This window comes from Siphateles boraxobius, unplaced genomic scaffold (genome assembly GCF_051911475.1).
Source record: "Siphateles boraxobius isolate OS27281-9 unplaced genomic scaffold, OSU_SipBor_1 8, whole genome shotgun sequence".
NCBI lineage: Eukaryota > Metazoa > Chordata > Actinopteri > Cypriniformes > Leuciscidae > Siphateles > Siphateles boraxobius.
The window spans coordinates 680,599-697,541 of record NW_027509208.1 but is presented as its reverse complement, the minus strand read 5'-3'; the positions used below and the strand labels follow the sequence as shown (position 1 = coordinate 697,541).

The following is a 16,943-nucleotide window of genomic DNA, read 5'->3' as shown; positions in this document are numbered from 1 at the left end:
GATGAACATCTCTGGAATGTTGTAGGCTATTTAATGTACCTCTCATGATTTTGCCAAGTGTGCCATATTTCTGGATCCAACATCCTAGTTGATCATGGATGAACATACCTATCCTATTCAATAAGATTTTAATGTTTGTTTGACAGGAATGTGTTCCAAGATCAACAAAATATGATGTTTGCTTGGCAAATTCACAGTCTCATGGTTGGTAAGTAAATGGATATTTAAAGAAGATGGAAACATCTGAAGCAAAACATGTTATTTATTGAAAGACAATTAAACTTGTTCTTTATCGAAACACACTGCAAAGCAGCACAAAGGGTTTTCTTCTTCAAAAATGTAGATATACAACACCAGTTATTGATTCAATCAAGTACATCATCATATTTAATTAATCGCATATGTAAACATTCTGTTTGCCTTACAAATTAAAGATGCTTGCACCTAAGCACATAAAATTGCTCCATGTAACTTGTCATGTAATGTTTTATCCAAAAATAAGTGTACACAGATGTAGTGAAGAACTTACAGACTATTAGACAGATGTGTTTATAGAAACAATCCTTTTCACCACTACAGAAAAGAAGCACAGTGTTTATACATGTAATAATGTGTTTACATATTTCTTCTTCACAAAAAAGAACCTCCACTTAGTTATATTGTCTATAAACTTTGTCTTTACTTTGTCCATATCATGCACAAGATGTTTAGCTGTAATATATGAGTGCAGTCGCATACGGCATCACATTTTGTTTATTTCATACATCCTGCAAATGATGAAGTCTCTCAGTTCGAGAGAGGAATTTCCACAAGCTCATACTTTCTGATATATATCATCTCTATTATGCCATCAGTTATATAAGAGGTTGACCCAACAAAACTGTAATATAAACAACTAATATCCTAAATTACCTTTAGCATTGTAAGATTTTCTGATTTAGTATTTGCCTGTGTCCAAGTCCCTGTTTAACATTCACCATGATGCTTAGGAACCTCTGAAGCTCAGCCCAGGATATTATGCGGTTGATCTCCACAACTCTTATGTCAAGACTGTCAACAGAGCTGTAAAGCAGTAGCACAGCCCTCTGAACACATGCGCTCTATCTGTGCCTGTGCTTGTATCTCACTGTACAGGGTCCGTCTGGCTGCTGGGTTCCCACCAAATGCAGAGGGCTCTACAAGAAGCAGATACATATATTTACCAAGTGCAATGACCACATACATATGAGGTACAACCACAGTAAGTATTTTACAATGTATGAATTTATTGCATTATGCAAAAAATACTGTATAAAAGCAAATGGCATTCACAAACAAATGATTGAACTTTCTAAGCATTTTTAAGCGTTTTATCCAAATCTATATAACACCACCGGTCAAGAAATGTTCGTATGTTTTTGAATTTTTTTGAAAGAAGTCTCTTTTATTTATTTTATTAAAAACACACTAAAACATTAATAATGTGAAACATTATTAGAATTTAAAATTACTGTTTTCTATTTGAATATATTTTCAAATGTAATTTATTCCTGTTATGGCAAAGCTGAATTTTCTGAATTTTTACCGCATGCTTTTGAACATTAGTGTATATATATTGTTTTATAATATTATTTCTATTTTTTTATGGTAAAAATAAAGAGATTTCCGTAACACTTTACAATAAGGTTTCATTAGTTAACTTCATTAGTAAACATGTACTAATAATGAACTGCACTTCTACGGCATTTATTAATCTTTGTTAATGTTAATTTAAACATTTACAAACACATTATTAAAATCAAAAGTTGTATTAGTTAACATTAGTTAATGCACTGCGAACTGACATGAACAAAGAATGAACAGCTGGAGTTTTATTAACAAAGATGAACAAATACAGTAACAAATGTGTTGCTCATGGTTAGTTCATGCTAGTTAATACATTAACTAATGTTAACAAATGAAACCTTATTGTAAAGTGTTTCCAAAATTTCAATATCAGCAATTCATCAAGATGCTGTAAAACAGCAATGTTGTTGCTGATCCTGTCCAAAGAAAGGGACTGTATACATTTATGACCCATATATGAATGCATGATTCATATCTAGATCCTGGAATGAACTTGGTCGTTGGTGGTCGAAACTTACAAAGTTATTTTTGGTCAGGCCTGAGAATTGCAAGGGTATAAAGAGCAGGACGGTGCTTAAGCATTAGATTGGTCCCTTGTTGGGTAAATACTGCCATAGTAACACATCTGGAAATGATTAACCTAATGCCTACTTTGAAGCCATCTCTTTCAAGGCTTATTTACCATTCTCTATTGGATGTTACTCTTTCTCAGGCTGCTTACCGGTTTAGGCACTGGATCCAACAGGGTGAATTCAAACTTGTGGAGGATGAGGGCAACAAACATATGCAATTCCATAATGGCGTACCACCTGATGACACAATAAACAACAAGTGGTTCATTTTCTTTTTCATGTACTCTTTCTCATTAAGAACATTTTCTAGCAGCAAACTCATCGCTCTGAAGTGCACATCACTTCACAAGCCGGCTTGAATAGCAGGTGTATTAGTATTCTGATGGAATATTGCATGCTGTCTAGCTGCCTCCCTCCCGCGAGTGCTACTGAATACTGGGAAAACTGTGATTGAAATTGCAGGTAGAAAAGCAAAATGTGAATGAATGTCTTGTATTGCATTCAAATTCCAGGTGCATTCATAGCCACAGTGGCCTTGTTTGGCGGATAAGGGAAGAGGAATATTAGATGCAGCGGAGTGCAAGAATGAAAGATTCCTGGGTGAGACAGAGAAAGGAATAATGGCAGGCAATAAAGGGAGGGCGAGAGATGCAAGTCATGATTCTTGAAATAATCATCCCAAATAACCTTGAGGGCCGTGACTCATTCAGGGGCACTGTGTGAGTGACGCAAGTAGCAATCTCCTAAAATGATCAAAATCAAATCAGATTGAGTGAGAAAAATGAAATACATGGGTGTGCCACACTCAGTGTACTAATGTATGGCCATGTCCAGCTGAGAGATCTGTACAAGCCTGAGAAATCATTACAGAGCCGCCTTATGACAATGTGACATTTGAATACAGGAAGTTGGTAAGCATAGCATTTTAAATTATTCCAGAGAGAATGTGATAGTGATGTTAAAGGGGTCATCGGATGCCCATTTTCCACAAGTTGGTATGATTCTTAAGGGGCTTCATGTAAAGCTTGTAACATAGGCTACTTTGGTTAAAATTTCTCAATGGTTGTGTAAAACAACACCCTTTTTACCTCCTCAAAAACAGCTCTGTTCACAGCAACCCGTTTCGGTGCATGTCTCTTTAAATGATAATGAGCAATTGCTCACCCCACGGCTCTCTTTTGTTGGGCGTGTCGACACATAAAGTGCTGCCTTGGCGGAAAGTATGCAAATGGCTGAGGGCGGAAATATGCTAATACGGGAAATATGCTAATACGGGGAATATGCTAATACGGGACAGTCCGTCAGCGGTCGTGGGCGGAGCATGAGCAATATGACATCATATTGCTCAGAAAATCCAAACGGCTTGATTATTGAGAGTGTTTAGGCTTTTTGAGGATTTAAAAAAAAGGAGTGAATGGATTTTTTTCATTGTATGGTGGTTGTGTCCACACACTGCAAAGACACATTTATATGCAAACACCATATAAAAGTGAATTTTGCATCCGTGACCCCTTTAAATGGTGCTATGCAGTGTTGGGGTAATGTAACGCGAGTTACGTAATCAGATACTTTTTCCAAGTAACTAGTAAAGTAATGCATTATTTCCAAAATCTTTTTTCAAATAAGTAACGCAAGTTACTTTGTTTTCCCAATTATTAACTGACACCACTCCTGTTCCAATTGTTGAGAGAGGTGCAGTTGTTGTGTACGCTGTGTAAACATAATGGTTATAGTAGTTCTAGACAAAATGTGAGCATGCCATTACTTATCTCACTTACACAAAATCAGATTCAGTATTCCTCAAAATGAATAAAAACAGTAAAATTCTAACTCAGAATATTACGCAAACCGGCAATAATTAAATGTTAAACAACACAACTACTTTATGTATTTACTCTCCAGTGCCTTCGATGATCCAATTCAACCAAACCAATAAGCAAAAATGGCTTTAGATAAACATCTAATTGTAGTTTAATTTTTTATGTAGTTTATATTGCTGAAATAAAAGTGTTGAACTCTCTTCTCCTGCGTCCTATTCTTCGGCAATCCAGGATGGCAGCAAAACTGAAGGTTTGTTTAATCTGCGCCTTCTACTGTACAGGCGTACATTTACATTTCCTTCAGCCTGAGGCTTATTTATTTAACTTTTATGTGAAAGGGACTTTACATTTGCCAAAAAATATAAACTTTTTTTGTTATTAAAAAACAAACAAGTAAGCCCTGCCCAGGTGAGGAAAATGAATGCAAAAGTAACGCATTACCATCAAAATAACGCAATTAGAAACTTTTTTTAGGGAGTAACACAATATTGTAACACATTACATTTAAAAGTAACTTTCCCCAATGTTATGCATAATAGAAAATGAATTTTATATATATACATATTTTATATTTGTTTAAATAATTCATGATTTCTTTTTTTTTTTAGCTCCCAATATACATCTGCCCTCCTCTCTATATTACTCCACCTCTGTCTTACTTTTTTATTATCTGTTTCTCCATCTCATATATTCCCAGACTCATTATCATAGATGCATCTGTTCTGGAGGGTCACTGGTCTGTGCCTATGCTTTTGATCTTCCTGTGCAGCTGGGAAAGTTCTTCAGTCTTTATACAGCTCTATTAACGTCATACTGACCCTGGCCGCACACTCCCCGTGGTCTTGATGATGTCATCAGCAGGGGCCAATAGGGCTGGGACATTAGGGCCAAGAATGCTCAGTGCAACATAAAAGCAATGCCATGGATTTATATCAACATGGCACTATACCAGGAATGGGGCCATAGTGCACACTATCAATAATGCAGCTCCATGATTTACAAGCATCACCTGTAAACTGAATCACATGCTGGCAAAGTTGTAGGTGGTAACAGCTATGAACTTTTCGTGCCAGCCTTGGTGTAAATATCCCAAGGGAACTGACATTCTCATCAATAGAGCCAAAGGGGAAAAGATGGGCTGGTGCAGCTTGTGGCATTTGCTATAGGCCAAGTACAACCCGTAGTGTTCCTGCTACAGGCTAAAGACTCTGTCCAAACCTTGAAGGCAATAACAGCCCCGGGAGCATTAAAGGTGCAATAAGCGATTTCTGAGAAACGCTGTTGAAAGTGAATCGGACCGAGCACCACGGGCATCAGTTTGGTTTGAAATGTGGGGGGGACTGAGATGCATTCGGAAGTGCATTTTCAGAAGAGGTGGGTACAATGACGCATTCATTTTTTTTCTCTTTCGCGCAGGTCATGTTTTGAAAGACGATGTCCTGTAGCTTATTAATGCCATTATGTAAATACAAAAAAATGTATACAAAACTTTGATGTCTGACTCGTTTTATGAAGAAGAAAGCCTTACGTTTTCAGACAAGTAGGCTACTCAATTTACAACATGCATTCATCCAATCTACATCAGTCATTTTGACCAACTTGAAAGCATCCAATCATCATCATCATCACAACTATTCCCGTATTCAGCAATAGATTTAAGGCAAGCATAATGCAAACAAGATAGCTATTACTCCACGATCATCTCCAACAATGCTCACGGGCGTCAGTTTGGTTTGAAATGTGGGGACAGAGACGCATTCGGAAGTGCATTTTCAGAAGTGCTGGGTACAAACTTGTCAGTGACGTGCGGTGATGTCTTAAAGAGGCTAGGCACAGTGTTGAAAGCCAGATTACCTGATATATTGTTTATGCTAATAATACGTAATAACAGTAAATGTTACGCACAAGCGCGGCATATCAAGAAATGTACAAGTCAGGAGGATGTATATCGTGTAGGCTACTCTCTCTCTCTCTCTCTCTCGCACGCACACACACACACAAGCGCGGTACACAGGCACACACCGGTAGTAATGTCGACTCCAGCATCAGAATGCAACCATTCTTAATCCTTAATTGTTGCGCAGCGGCAAAATGTTTGTCAGTCAGCAAAAGTAAAATCACACACTGCTCAATTGAATATGAAGGCAAATGGCTTCCATTGATTCAAACACATTTAACAATTCAATATTAAGCCCAAAATAGTTTTTGACTCACCAATCGATAGATTATTTGTACATAAAATCCATCCGCCGTTCTCGTTAAGATGTCGATCACATTTTTCTTTCATTCCAGTCTGTTTGAAACGATCGGGCAATTTTTGGGCCCTTTTGCTGCATTAGTCCATCTAAGGCTGGCGTAGACCTCCCTCTTGCTGTTAACTCAGATTTTGTGAAAGAAAAATTTCTTAACTCCGTGATCACGGCCAGTGCTGTCATTTTGACTTTGAATTTGGTGGGAATTAATTATGTAGGCTAGCTGTGGTGTAATGACGTTAGCTGCGCAAATGTCCAGTAATATCTCGATTTTTTAATTGGTCCATGTCTGATACGTAACGGAGATGATTACTGGCATAACATATGTACGTCCAAAGGCACAGCAGATTTGTGCTTTTTGCCGTAGGCCTACATGTTGAAGAATACAGGATCGAAGTGCGCGTGCGCAACATACAAACAAATGCTAGTAAAAAGAAAAATGCTAGTAGACAGTAAAAGCACTTCTTATTCTACCATTTGTTTTTTATTTGATTATGCGTAACTGCCACATTTGTCATCATAACGTCTAAACAATTGGAATAACACACATATTGCATATATAAAAAACAAGAATAAAAAGTAAAAAAACAATTTTGTCTGGGTAGTGCCTAGATTGCCTACCCAGACCGCACGTCACTGAAACTTGTCAAACTGTGCAGCCTCTCTGCTCAACCCGTAAATAAATCCATCGATCTGCATAGTTTGTTTGAGTTCTTTAATGGTTTAGTGGTTGATCTTTTGCCAAGTGTGTCAGAGGTTACGGGTTCTAATCTGCACTTGTATAGTTTTTTTTTTCTCTCATCAAAACTGAATATGTTCATCAGTGGTTACAGTCTATATCAAACAGGGACACGTTTGTGTGCATTTTATTTTGAGATTTCACCGGAATGAATAGAGAGTCTCCACAACGGCGATAGATTGAAGCGCGTGTCCGTGAAGACTGCGCGAGCCTGTATCCGTGACACTGATCGCCGCGGCAACGAGCGCTCAGCAGCTTGAGTTCAAAAACACCACATTTTAGCGCTAGATCTCTTATTTAATAGCGAATTAAATTAATGCTCTGCTAGTTAACTGGATATGTTTTATTTATATGTCATAATTACATCCGTGCCGCCTCAATGTTTCAAAAAGTGGTGGGTTCAAAATGACTCATGGCGAAATCTGGTGGGGACGCGTACCCACCGTCCCCACCGAAATCGACGCTTATGCCGAGCACCCCAAAACACAAGCATTATTTTTGCATTGCTTTAGCTTTGCTAGCTTTCATTGCGTGTTGTGCATTTTGGAGGCGGAGCAATGAAGGGAGGGGTGTGTTTGTTTGATTTTAGAGCTGTCAAAATCAATGCGTTAACAACACATGCAATTATTTTTTCCGTTTAACGCATTATAAATATTTAACGCAAATAACACAGCATCCGTTTTTCCTGTCATCCTTTGGCTGCGCTATAGTATATGATCACGCTATCATTCATTCAAGTGCTATTAAACCATTCAAGCACGAAAAGACAAAAATTCACACAGAATGCCGCTTTAGACAGTGTGAACTCTTTCACGCTTCAACGGACAAAAACACACATAAGTCTTAAATGACCGTAAAGAGTTGTGAGGACATCGAATGTGTGTAAGATCTGTGCAGGTCTTAAAGTGACAGAACCCTAATAAACCTGCTTCTGTCACTAAAGAACAAAAGACAAAGAGAAAATCACTCGCCTGCTCTTGACTGATCTTTTGTAGCTTTAATATGGATTAATCTATGTTTAATTTATTTTTTATGAAGTGAAGACGAAGTGAAATGTTTGATAACTTTATTCAATTTCTGTATATTTCCTACCTGTTAGATCAAATATTTAAAATAGTCTGTCTTTGTTGTTTCTACATGAAATTATTACAATATAAAAATATATTAAAATCTTTAATGTTAGGTGATTAATTACAGAAAAAAATATGCGATCAGTTTTTTAATCGATTGACAGCAGTTGATTTCAGATATCAACAGTGTTTCTCAGAAATCGCTTAACTGAACTAGCCTGGGGGAATTTATTTTTCTTTTTTTTGCATTATTTAAGCTAATTAGTATGATACCATCGTTGTCAGATTTTATTGCAAATTTTTTTAATGCTTAAATATATTCTTGACTAAGGTTTCTCTATAGATTTTAGTCTTTCCCAATTCAAGTAACCTGGAGCTGTACGTACTTGACTGGAAAAGTTCAATTGTGCAAAGTTCAGAGAAGTTCAAGACAAGGCAAAAGACACAATGATCAGCACTATGATGCATTTATACATTTAATTTTTATACATTTAAAAATTAAATTTTGCTCCTTTGTATTTCATTAGTTAAAATAAGTTAAAATTTAATTTCATGGAATTGTTTCCCAGCATGCAGTGGCAAGTCATTACTGTTTATTGTGTTGGCACTGGTGGTTGTGTTTGTTGCCCCGTTGAGTAATAAGTGATGTGTGTCTGTCAACTGTCAAGTGCAAATCTTTTTCCTTAAATATTTGGTTGTCACCATTGTGGTTTATGATGTTAAGGATAAACATTTTGGATGAAAATATTGTTCTAAAAAAAATCGATGTGTTGCAATATGTTGTCTTTTACACTTTCAGTTGCAAATGTTTGACAAAAACCTGAAAATTAAATATATATTTTTTTACAGTTAAACAATTGTATCTAGAATACATTAAAAAAATATTTAATTATAGTATTTATATATTTAATTGCATGGAATACTTTCCTAAATTTAATGAAGTTTATTGAATGTCAATTTTTTAAGTGTACACAAAGATTATTTTGTATAAACAACACAACAGTTTTTCTAACCTTCCTGGGCACTGATTTTTCCCCCCTCCAAATGCCACAAACCCTTCCAAGAGGACATTCTTTTCTAAATCTGCCTTTTCCCATCGTTCCTGTGGGAAGAAAAGTTTCATTAAAAATAATCCACTCAGACGAGGGCCAGTCCAGAATACACCAACAGAGGCCGTCTTCCAGCACTCCAAGGTTTCATTTAATAACAAGACATATTTACAGTAATCTCTGAATAACTTTCAATGCACTTTATTGTGCGCATAAATCAAAAATTGCTCGAGTTGCATTAGCAACTCAAAAGCCGACAAAATTAAAGCAACTTTTGAATTGGCCAAAAAGTCCAGCCCTCCAAGGTTTTCGTACATTCAAAAAAATGTGTATAGTTTTCCAATGGACAAGAACTGAATGTTCATTTAGACAGCAGCCATATCCAGTCAGTGTGTAAAATATTTAAGTGCATTTCCACTGTTAGAGAGAGAGAGTTTCTACTAACAGAGTGGCTTTACAGAAGCCTATAGATGTAGGTCTTACCCAGTCTCTGTGATTGGTGCTATTTCTTTCAAGACATTAGTAGACAGAAATGTAATGGAATCTCTAGGCGTTTGCCGGAAGGTTAATTGTGAAGATAACTGTCAGGCCTATTATTCCTGTTTTAATGGAGCACAGCTGGAGTTTTCAAGCATATTGTGACCAGCACTCCACAGCTTGCCAGACAAACTGGAAGGAAGTTTTATTTAAAGAAAATACTAATAAAAGAGATGCCGGTTCTATCTTTGATACCTCATAGAGCCAAAAAAAAAAAAAAACTGTGTAAAAAGACTCCTCAAAAAGTGCAGGAACATTTAATAGTAAAGCACTTTACTTGCTGGGGGAAAAGCATTTTATGAGCATGTGTCTTCTGTCTATTTTATTTTGGTTTATAGTGGAATTTGGGTTAACCTCATCCTGTGGCTGAGGTCATTCAGAAAGGTAAAGTTACTCACAGGTTTGAAATCTTCCGGGTCTGGGAAATACTTGGGGTTTCGGTGAGCCCAGTAAGGAGATAACATCAGCATGTCTCCAGGTGGGATAATATAATTCTGAAAGCAGAAAACACACACACATAAATATACAGTTTCTTTTTAGCTGACAGAAAGCCTGTTAATGTTTGCGTTGTAGCCTGTGTGAGGCAGATCTCTCTCTCTCTCTCTCTCTCTCTCTCTCTCTCTCTCTCGCTCTCTCTCTCTCTCTCTCTCTCTCTCTCTCTCGCTCTCTCTCTCTCTCTCTCTCTCTCTCTCTCGCTCGCTCTCTCTCTCTCTCTCTCTCTCTCTCTCTCTCTCTCTCTCTCTCTCTCTCTCTCAACAAACATAAGTATTAGTCTGTTGCATTTGTCTGAAATTGCTATTGCGCTAGCAGCGCTATATACACAGCCTGCACTTATGGATAGGGATTTTAAGAATGAAATCTTAGCTTTTCTCTCCTTGTTGTACAGTATATATACGGTTTATATTAAAACTCAGGAAAGATGCTGTTTATCTATGTGCTACTATAGTATTTGTTCTGCATAAATCCAAGAGAAACACTGAAAAAAAACAAAATAGATTGTACACTGAATAATCTGTCACGACTGACCTGTAATTTGAGAGGTCGCACTACTTTACGAGTGATGGCTCCAGGGGCCCTCAGCCGAATGCCTTCCATGATACACCACTTCACATATGGCATCCGCTGTAAGTCATCTAGGGTCACCTTTGTCTTCTCCTTGTCTTAAATGCAAAGCAAACACACAAGCACTATAGTGACTATCCGTAGCCTTAAGTACTACTGATGTGTGCTTAAGAGAATGTCTAATTCACTATGAACAAAGCGTGGTTGGATCTGTCTAAACAAGCACAATGAAACAGTTTTATAGGCTACATATATCCTATTTAACTCATGTGCTTTTGCGTTATGCATATAGAGGTGCATATGATTCATTTTGACAACATGCAAATAATGATTATTAGTGCATATGGAAATATTAATCTTATTTTCTGAACAGATTTGACAGAAAAGAATTATACTTAAATGTAAGGCTTGTCAAACACAATGCATGAGAGCTTGCTGTCCTCTAGTGGATTTGTGAGGAAATTCATGAATAAGTGCATGGCCCCAAATTTTGAGAGACAGAGCATAATATAACTATATAATATATAGTTTCTTGAGCAGCAAATCAGCATATTAGAATGATTTCTGAAGGATCATGTGACAGTTAAGACTGAAATAATGATGCTGAAAATTCATCTCTGCCAATAAATTACATTTTAAAATATATTAAAAATAAAAAAGTGATATTTTAAATTGTAATAATATTACAATTTATACTCTATTTTATTAAATAAATGCAGCCTTGGTGAGCATAAGAGACTACAAAAAGTGAAAAGCATTGGAAAATCTTATAGACACACATTTTTGAAGTTAGTTTATGCCTATAATGAAAGCAATTATAAATTGCTAAAAATACACTCACCTAAAGGATTATTAGGAAAACCTGTTCAATTTCTCATTAATGCAATTGTCTAATCACTAATCACATGGCAGTTGCTTCAATGCATTTAGGGGTGTGGTCCTGGTCAAGACAATCTCCTGAACTCCAAACTGAATGTCAGAATGGGAAAGAAAGATGATTTAAGCAATTTTGAGCGTGGCATGGTTGTTGGTGCCAGACGGGCCGGTCTGAGTATTTCACAATCTGCTCAGTTACTGGGATTTTCACCCACAACCATTTCTAGGGTTTACAAAGAATGGTGTGAAAAGGGAAAAACATCCAGTATGCGGCAGTCCTGCGAGCGAAAATGCCGTGTTGATGCTAGAGGTCAGAGGAGAATGGGCCGACTGATTCAAGCTGATAGAAGTGCAACTTTGACTGAAATAACCACCCGTTATAACCGAGGTATGCAGCAAAGCATTTGTGAAGCCACAACACGCACAACCTTAAGGCGGATGGGCTACAACAGCAGAAGACCCCACCGGGTACCACTCATCTCCACTACAAATAGGAAAAAGAGGCTACAATTTGCAAGAGCTCACCAAAATTGGACAGTTGAAGACTGGAAAAATGTTGCCTGGTCTGATGAGGCTTGATTTCTGTTGAGACATTCAGATGGTAGAGTCAGAATTTGGCGTAAACAGAATGAGAACATGGATCCATCATGCCTTGTTACCACTGTGCAGGCTGGTGGTGGTGGTGTAATGGTGTGGGGGATGTTTTCTTGGCACACTTTAGGCCCCTTAGTGCCAATTGGGCATCATTTAAATGACACGGCCTACCTGAGCATTGTTTCTGACCATGTCCATCCCTTTATGGCCACCATGTACCCATCCTCTGATGGCTACTTCCAGCAGGATAATGCAACATGTCACAAAGCTCGAATCATTTCAAATTGGTTTCTTGAACATGACAATGAGTTCACTGAAATAAAATGGCCCCAACAGTCACCAGATATTAACCCAATAGAGCATCTTTGGGATGTGGTGGAACGGGAGCTTCGTGCCCTGGATGTGCATCCCACAAATCTCCATCAACTGCAAGATGCTATCCTATCAATATGGGCCAACATTTCTAAAGAATGCTTTCAGCACCTTGTTGAATCAATGCCACGTAGAATTAAGGCAGTTCTGAAGGCGAAAGGGGGTCAAACACAGTGTTCCTAATAATCCTTCAGGTGAGTGTATATCAGGTTTTTTGTCTAATGTTGGCTGAGAGTATGGGAGGGGCTATAAAGATGGAAACCCATTTGTTTTGAGAGATTGGTTTTTACCTTGGTCACCGAGGGCAGTGCTGATCTGATCCATTGCAATCTTATACACTTCAGGATTGGACACAATAAAAGCAATGGCCCAAAATGTTATCTAGAATAAAGTGAAACGTTTGTTCTCAGTAACATTCTGTTCATCTGTTAATCTGACTTCACACCAGCACTGGCATAAACCTCTCACTTACTGGTATAGCATTTGCCAGGGAAGCCCAAAGCAAAAGTAAACAATAATTTGGTAGATATTTGTCAGGTACTGAAGTAGTCAGGTGCTGTAGTAAAGTCTAGGGAGAAACAGTGACAGATTAGGAACTCTTTGGATTTAATTGCATTATTAAAGGGATAGTTCACCAAAAAATGAAAATTCTGTCATCCTTTACTCACCCTCATATCGTTACAAACCTGTATGCATTTCTTTCTTCGGCTAAGCACAAAAGAAGATATTTTAAAGAATGTTGATAACCAAACAGTTTAAATTCACATTGACTTCCATTATATTTTTTGTCCAAACAATATACCAAATCTATTTTGTTCCCGGCTGTCTTCGAAATCTAATACAGGTTTGGAATGACATGAGGGTGAGTAAATGATAACAGAATGTAAATTTTTTGGGTACACTATTCCTTTAAACAATGGCCAGGTACGGCAGAATGAGTCTATTATGCTGATTCCAAATATACATATATGATAATGAGAAAAACAAAACTTCAACAAAAACAAAACAAAATTTCAATGTCTTATCGTCCTACAAAAAAGGCTTGGAAGCCTGACTGAAACTCTTTAGCCCCCTCTATTGTGCAAACATGTTCATACATTTAACATCAATATGGAACTATTCAGTTTGGCATTAGACTCTATCCCATATGTCTTGAGATCAACATCTTAAGTAAAAATTGAAATAATTTCACACTTTTTTTGAAAGTATTGTATAAAGAATGAAACAGTTGGCTGATATAAGCACTCCATTTCAGTTTCCATGGATAAAAAAAAAAGTAAGATCCCTATAAAGGCCATAGTTGTCTTTTATCATCAACATGGGGAGGAATTTTTTGTATATTACCTTTCCATAACTCTCACTGTTGAGAGTCTCCTCTGCGTTGGCAACCATATTTCTTAGCAGAGAAATTAGCCATTGCTTTGAGTTTGCCCATTTCCTTAAGACAGAAAAGAAACATCCTTTACCTCTTTGGCTATAGATGTTTTGAATGCATTTAAGAAACATATGTAGATATGCAAGAACTTTAGTCGAGTATCGTTTTAAGTAACTTGTGGAAACATGATTAAGGAGACTAATTGTGTTTAATAATTGCAGTTTTCAGTCATATTGTGGCAGTACCGGTCACATACTTCAGGAACATGTCTGGGAGTTGGGAGCCATACTCAAATCCATCATCATATGTTGTGAACTTCTCAAGGAACTCCTGCCTGGAAAGGGCACTACTGGGGGAGTTACATCGGCCCAGTAAGTTACTCATCACTGCTGGGTACATAACACTCCTGAAAACAAGTTAAGAAGTGTCTAGTTCAGTTTTAAAGAACAATTTTTACTTGAATGTATCTTGTCAGATTGGAGGATTCATGTAACGGATTATAATATATTATAGTCTACATATCATAAGCATAATCTAATGATATGCAGTGGCATTATTAGGCACAGAATTTCTAATTTCTGTGTTAAACAGTTGTGAAATGTATGGAAGGTATCTACTGTTCCCTACGGGGAACTTTAGCACAATGTAAATAATTGATGTAGGAAGACTATACTTGATGAGCTCATTTAGCTGTCCAGATCCTTCACTTCCAAGGCTCTCCAAATGGTCATTAAATTCTTCACAGAGATGAGCGGAGAGCATTGCCGTGTTGCCCGGAGTCAGTCTGCCCTTGATTATGGTGATACAGGTCGGATGGGTCTTAAAGAAACTGTCTTTGCTGATTGAAGCTGGACACGAACGCGAACAAGGTTAACATGAGTAATCACATTATCACCGACTACAATATTGATGATGTTTATCTTTGAGTTCTGTCAGACTCAGTTCTAAGGTCACGTGTAAAAGAGTAATGGCATAGATTCAAATGTATTGCATTTATTGCTAACATTGTACCTGTGTTGTAAACAGGTTCTTGCACTGCTTGTTCAAAATCAACATCTTTGGAAGTGAAAAAAGCTCGGAAGTCCTCATTTAGGGTCACAAACGTCAGTCTCTTCCCAGCAGCTACAACAGTGAAAACTGGTCCATACTAGGGGACAAAAAATGCTATTATAGTTTTAGAAATTGTATTTTATTATTTCTATTTCATACAAATGATAACATCAATGAAAAAATACAGTACAAAACAGGCAATTCATTTAGTGACCCGCCTATAGTGAACCTTAAAAGACTTTTTTGTGTGATTTGTGCCTTGGCAAAAGCAATTACTGAATTTTAGAGCAGTTGTCAATTCAGCAAACCTCTCATTAGCTTATAGCTTTCACAGAACTGGCACAGTCGTGCCCAGAACAAAGATTGTGTCAAAAAAGGCCATTGTGTGCAGCTCCTGCCCTAGTTGCATAAATTAATGATTCTGAACTGAGCTGTCCTCAAACTCGGTTAGTATGGCACAGCTCGAAAACAAAACACACCAAGATTGGCCACAGGGTAATATTTTTGCAGTTGGTAATGAAAGTATAAACAGCCAGCCATCACAAAAATAAAATTCTTGTAATCCCACAATGTTAATAAATATCCATGCATTATGAGCAAACATTCTAAAGCAAAGAAAAAAAAGAAAAAATAAGTGTGTACATTTTCTAATTATGATTATATTGATTATATAATATAAATAATGTGCGGCTAACTTTAAAAGAAAACCTAAAACATAAAATTATAATGCATAATGAACTGTTTGTGCCTTTAAGCCAAATGCAAATGTTCCAGTTTGTCTGTTGTCTATCATGGCTGTTTTCTCTCTCTATTAGGGGTGTAACTTTTATTTTTTATTGTATTACCACACTGTGCTTTTAAATTGTTCGCATAATAGTTGAGTGCAGCAGGTTCATCACAATTTGCATGGGAGGAGCTGGACTTCTGAACCCACTGGCAGACCAAACCTGTATGATTTATGCCACAGACAATTTGTAGACTTTTAAATTCAGTTTTATGTTTTTATTTTATTTTATATATTTTGTGGAAAAAATTAACAACACTGAAATAAAATTTCAGAAATCCCACTGCACTGTCACTTGCATAAATTAAAATATAACATTAATTAGTATTAGTAATATATCTCTAAAGAGAGAGTATAGGCTATACAGTTATGATTCTTCATGCAAATAATTTTCTGGAAGGGCAAACTTACTTTGGCTCTGGCTTGCTGGATGAAATGCAAAGGTGCTTTGCCAAATTCAAAAGCAGCACCAAACCAAGGTATCCAACCTCTTATGCATGGAGGAGCATTGGGGTGACTTTTACCAAAAATAAGATGAAAAGAAATAATCACAATAGACACAGACAAAATTAAAGTAATCCATTCCATCGCAATCTAGAGTGCAATGATGCTCGACTGGAACGCATATGATGGTAGAAAAAGTCCTGTTAACATATCTGTATCAGATCGGATTCCCTCATTACGAACTCTGAGCCATGACCCCCCACACACACAACACCGCTAACCCCTCCCACTCTAACCAACCCATTGTATCATTAGCCCCTCCTATTACAACACTAACCCCTCCCACAATCTTCTCACACCATGACATAACCATAGATATCATATAGAGACTAGATCTATATGATGTCTATGGACATAACCCCTCCTATTGTATTTTTTTTTTAGCTCGATAGCCCCATCCCACTGTGCGACAGGTGTTGCTACGTGTAGGATATCGCGCTGCTGACTGAGCAGTTTATTTAAATTCAGTTGATCGATATATATATTTATTTATATTTATATACACACACATATTGCATGTCATGCTAAATGTTATAAAGTAGGCTATATCTTTGTCTGTTAGCAAAATTCTTTTAAAGTAGGCTACGTACATATTTTTTTGCTACAGAAAAAACAACAACAAACATAATGTAATATATTTATACAGCCCTACAGATTAAATACAATACGATACAATAATACA

The 16,943-nt window shown here is 37.0% G+C and overlaps 2 protein-coding genes across 4 annotated transcripts in view; one reads left to right on the top strand and one right to left on the bottom strand.

Moving 5' to 3' along the window:
* LOC143729596 (uncharacterized) overlaps positions 1-16,943 on the top strand; it is a 700,608-nt gene that overhangs the window by 562,130 nt on the left and 121,535 nt on the right. The gene's annotated exons all lie outside the window — the stretch shown is intronic.
* Positions 245-16,498, bottom strand: cyp39a1 (cytochrome P450, family 39, subfamily A, polypeptide 1). Of its 3 annotated transcripts, XM_077219416.1 has the most exons (13): positions 16,169-16,276; positions 15,819-15,920; positions 14,935-15,070; positions 14,597-14,771; positions 14,180-14,329; positions 13,893-13,986; positions 13,021-13,116; positions 12,839-12,929; positions 10,671-10,804; positions 10,043-10,138; positions 9,072-9,160; positions 2,327-2,414; positions 245-1,175 (listed from the first exon to the last, which is right to left on the bottom strand). In XM_077219416.1, the coding sequence occupies exons 4-13, from the start codon at positions 14,683-14,685 to the stop codon at positions 1,101-1,103; spliced, it is 1,002 nt and encodes a 333-aa protein (XP_077075531.1). In that variant the 5' UTR covers positions 14,686-14,771; positions 14,935-15,070; positions 15,819-15,920; positions 16,169-16,276; the 3' UTR covers positions 245-1,100. The 3 variants fall into 3 exon arrangements, with proteins under 3 accessions (XP_077075531.1, XP_077075529.1, XP_077075530.1); XM_077219414.1 differs by lacking the exon at positions 15,819-15,920 and having other exon boundaries at positions 16,169-16,498; XM_077219415.1 differs by lacking the exons at positions 9,072-9,160; positions 15,819-15,920 and having other exon boundaries at positions 16,169-16,494.

Coding starts and splice junctions, on each gene's coding strand:
- cyp39a1 (XM_077219414.1), bottom strand. CDS start 16,345: ATGGAATGGATTACTTTAATTTTGTCTGTGTCTATTGTGATTATTTCT. Junction 13,117..13,892: donor ACAGTGAGAGTTATGGAAAG/GTAATATACAAA, acceptor GTTTCTCCCTAG/ACTTTACTACAGCACCTGAC. Junction 10,139..10,670: donor TGCGACCTCTCAAATTACAG/GTCAGTCGTGAC, acceptor TTCTGCTTTCAG/AATTATATTATCCCACCTGG.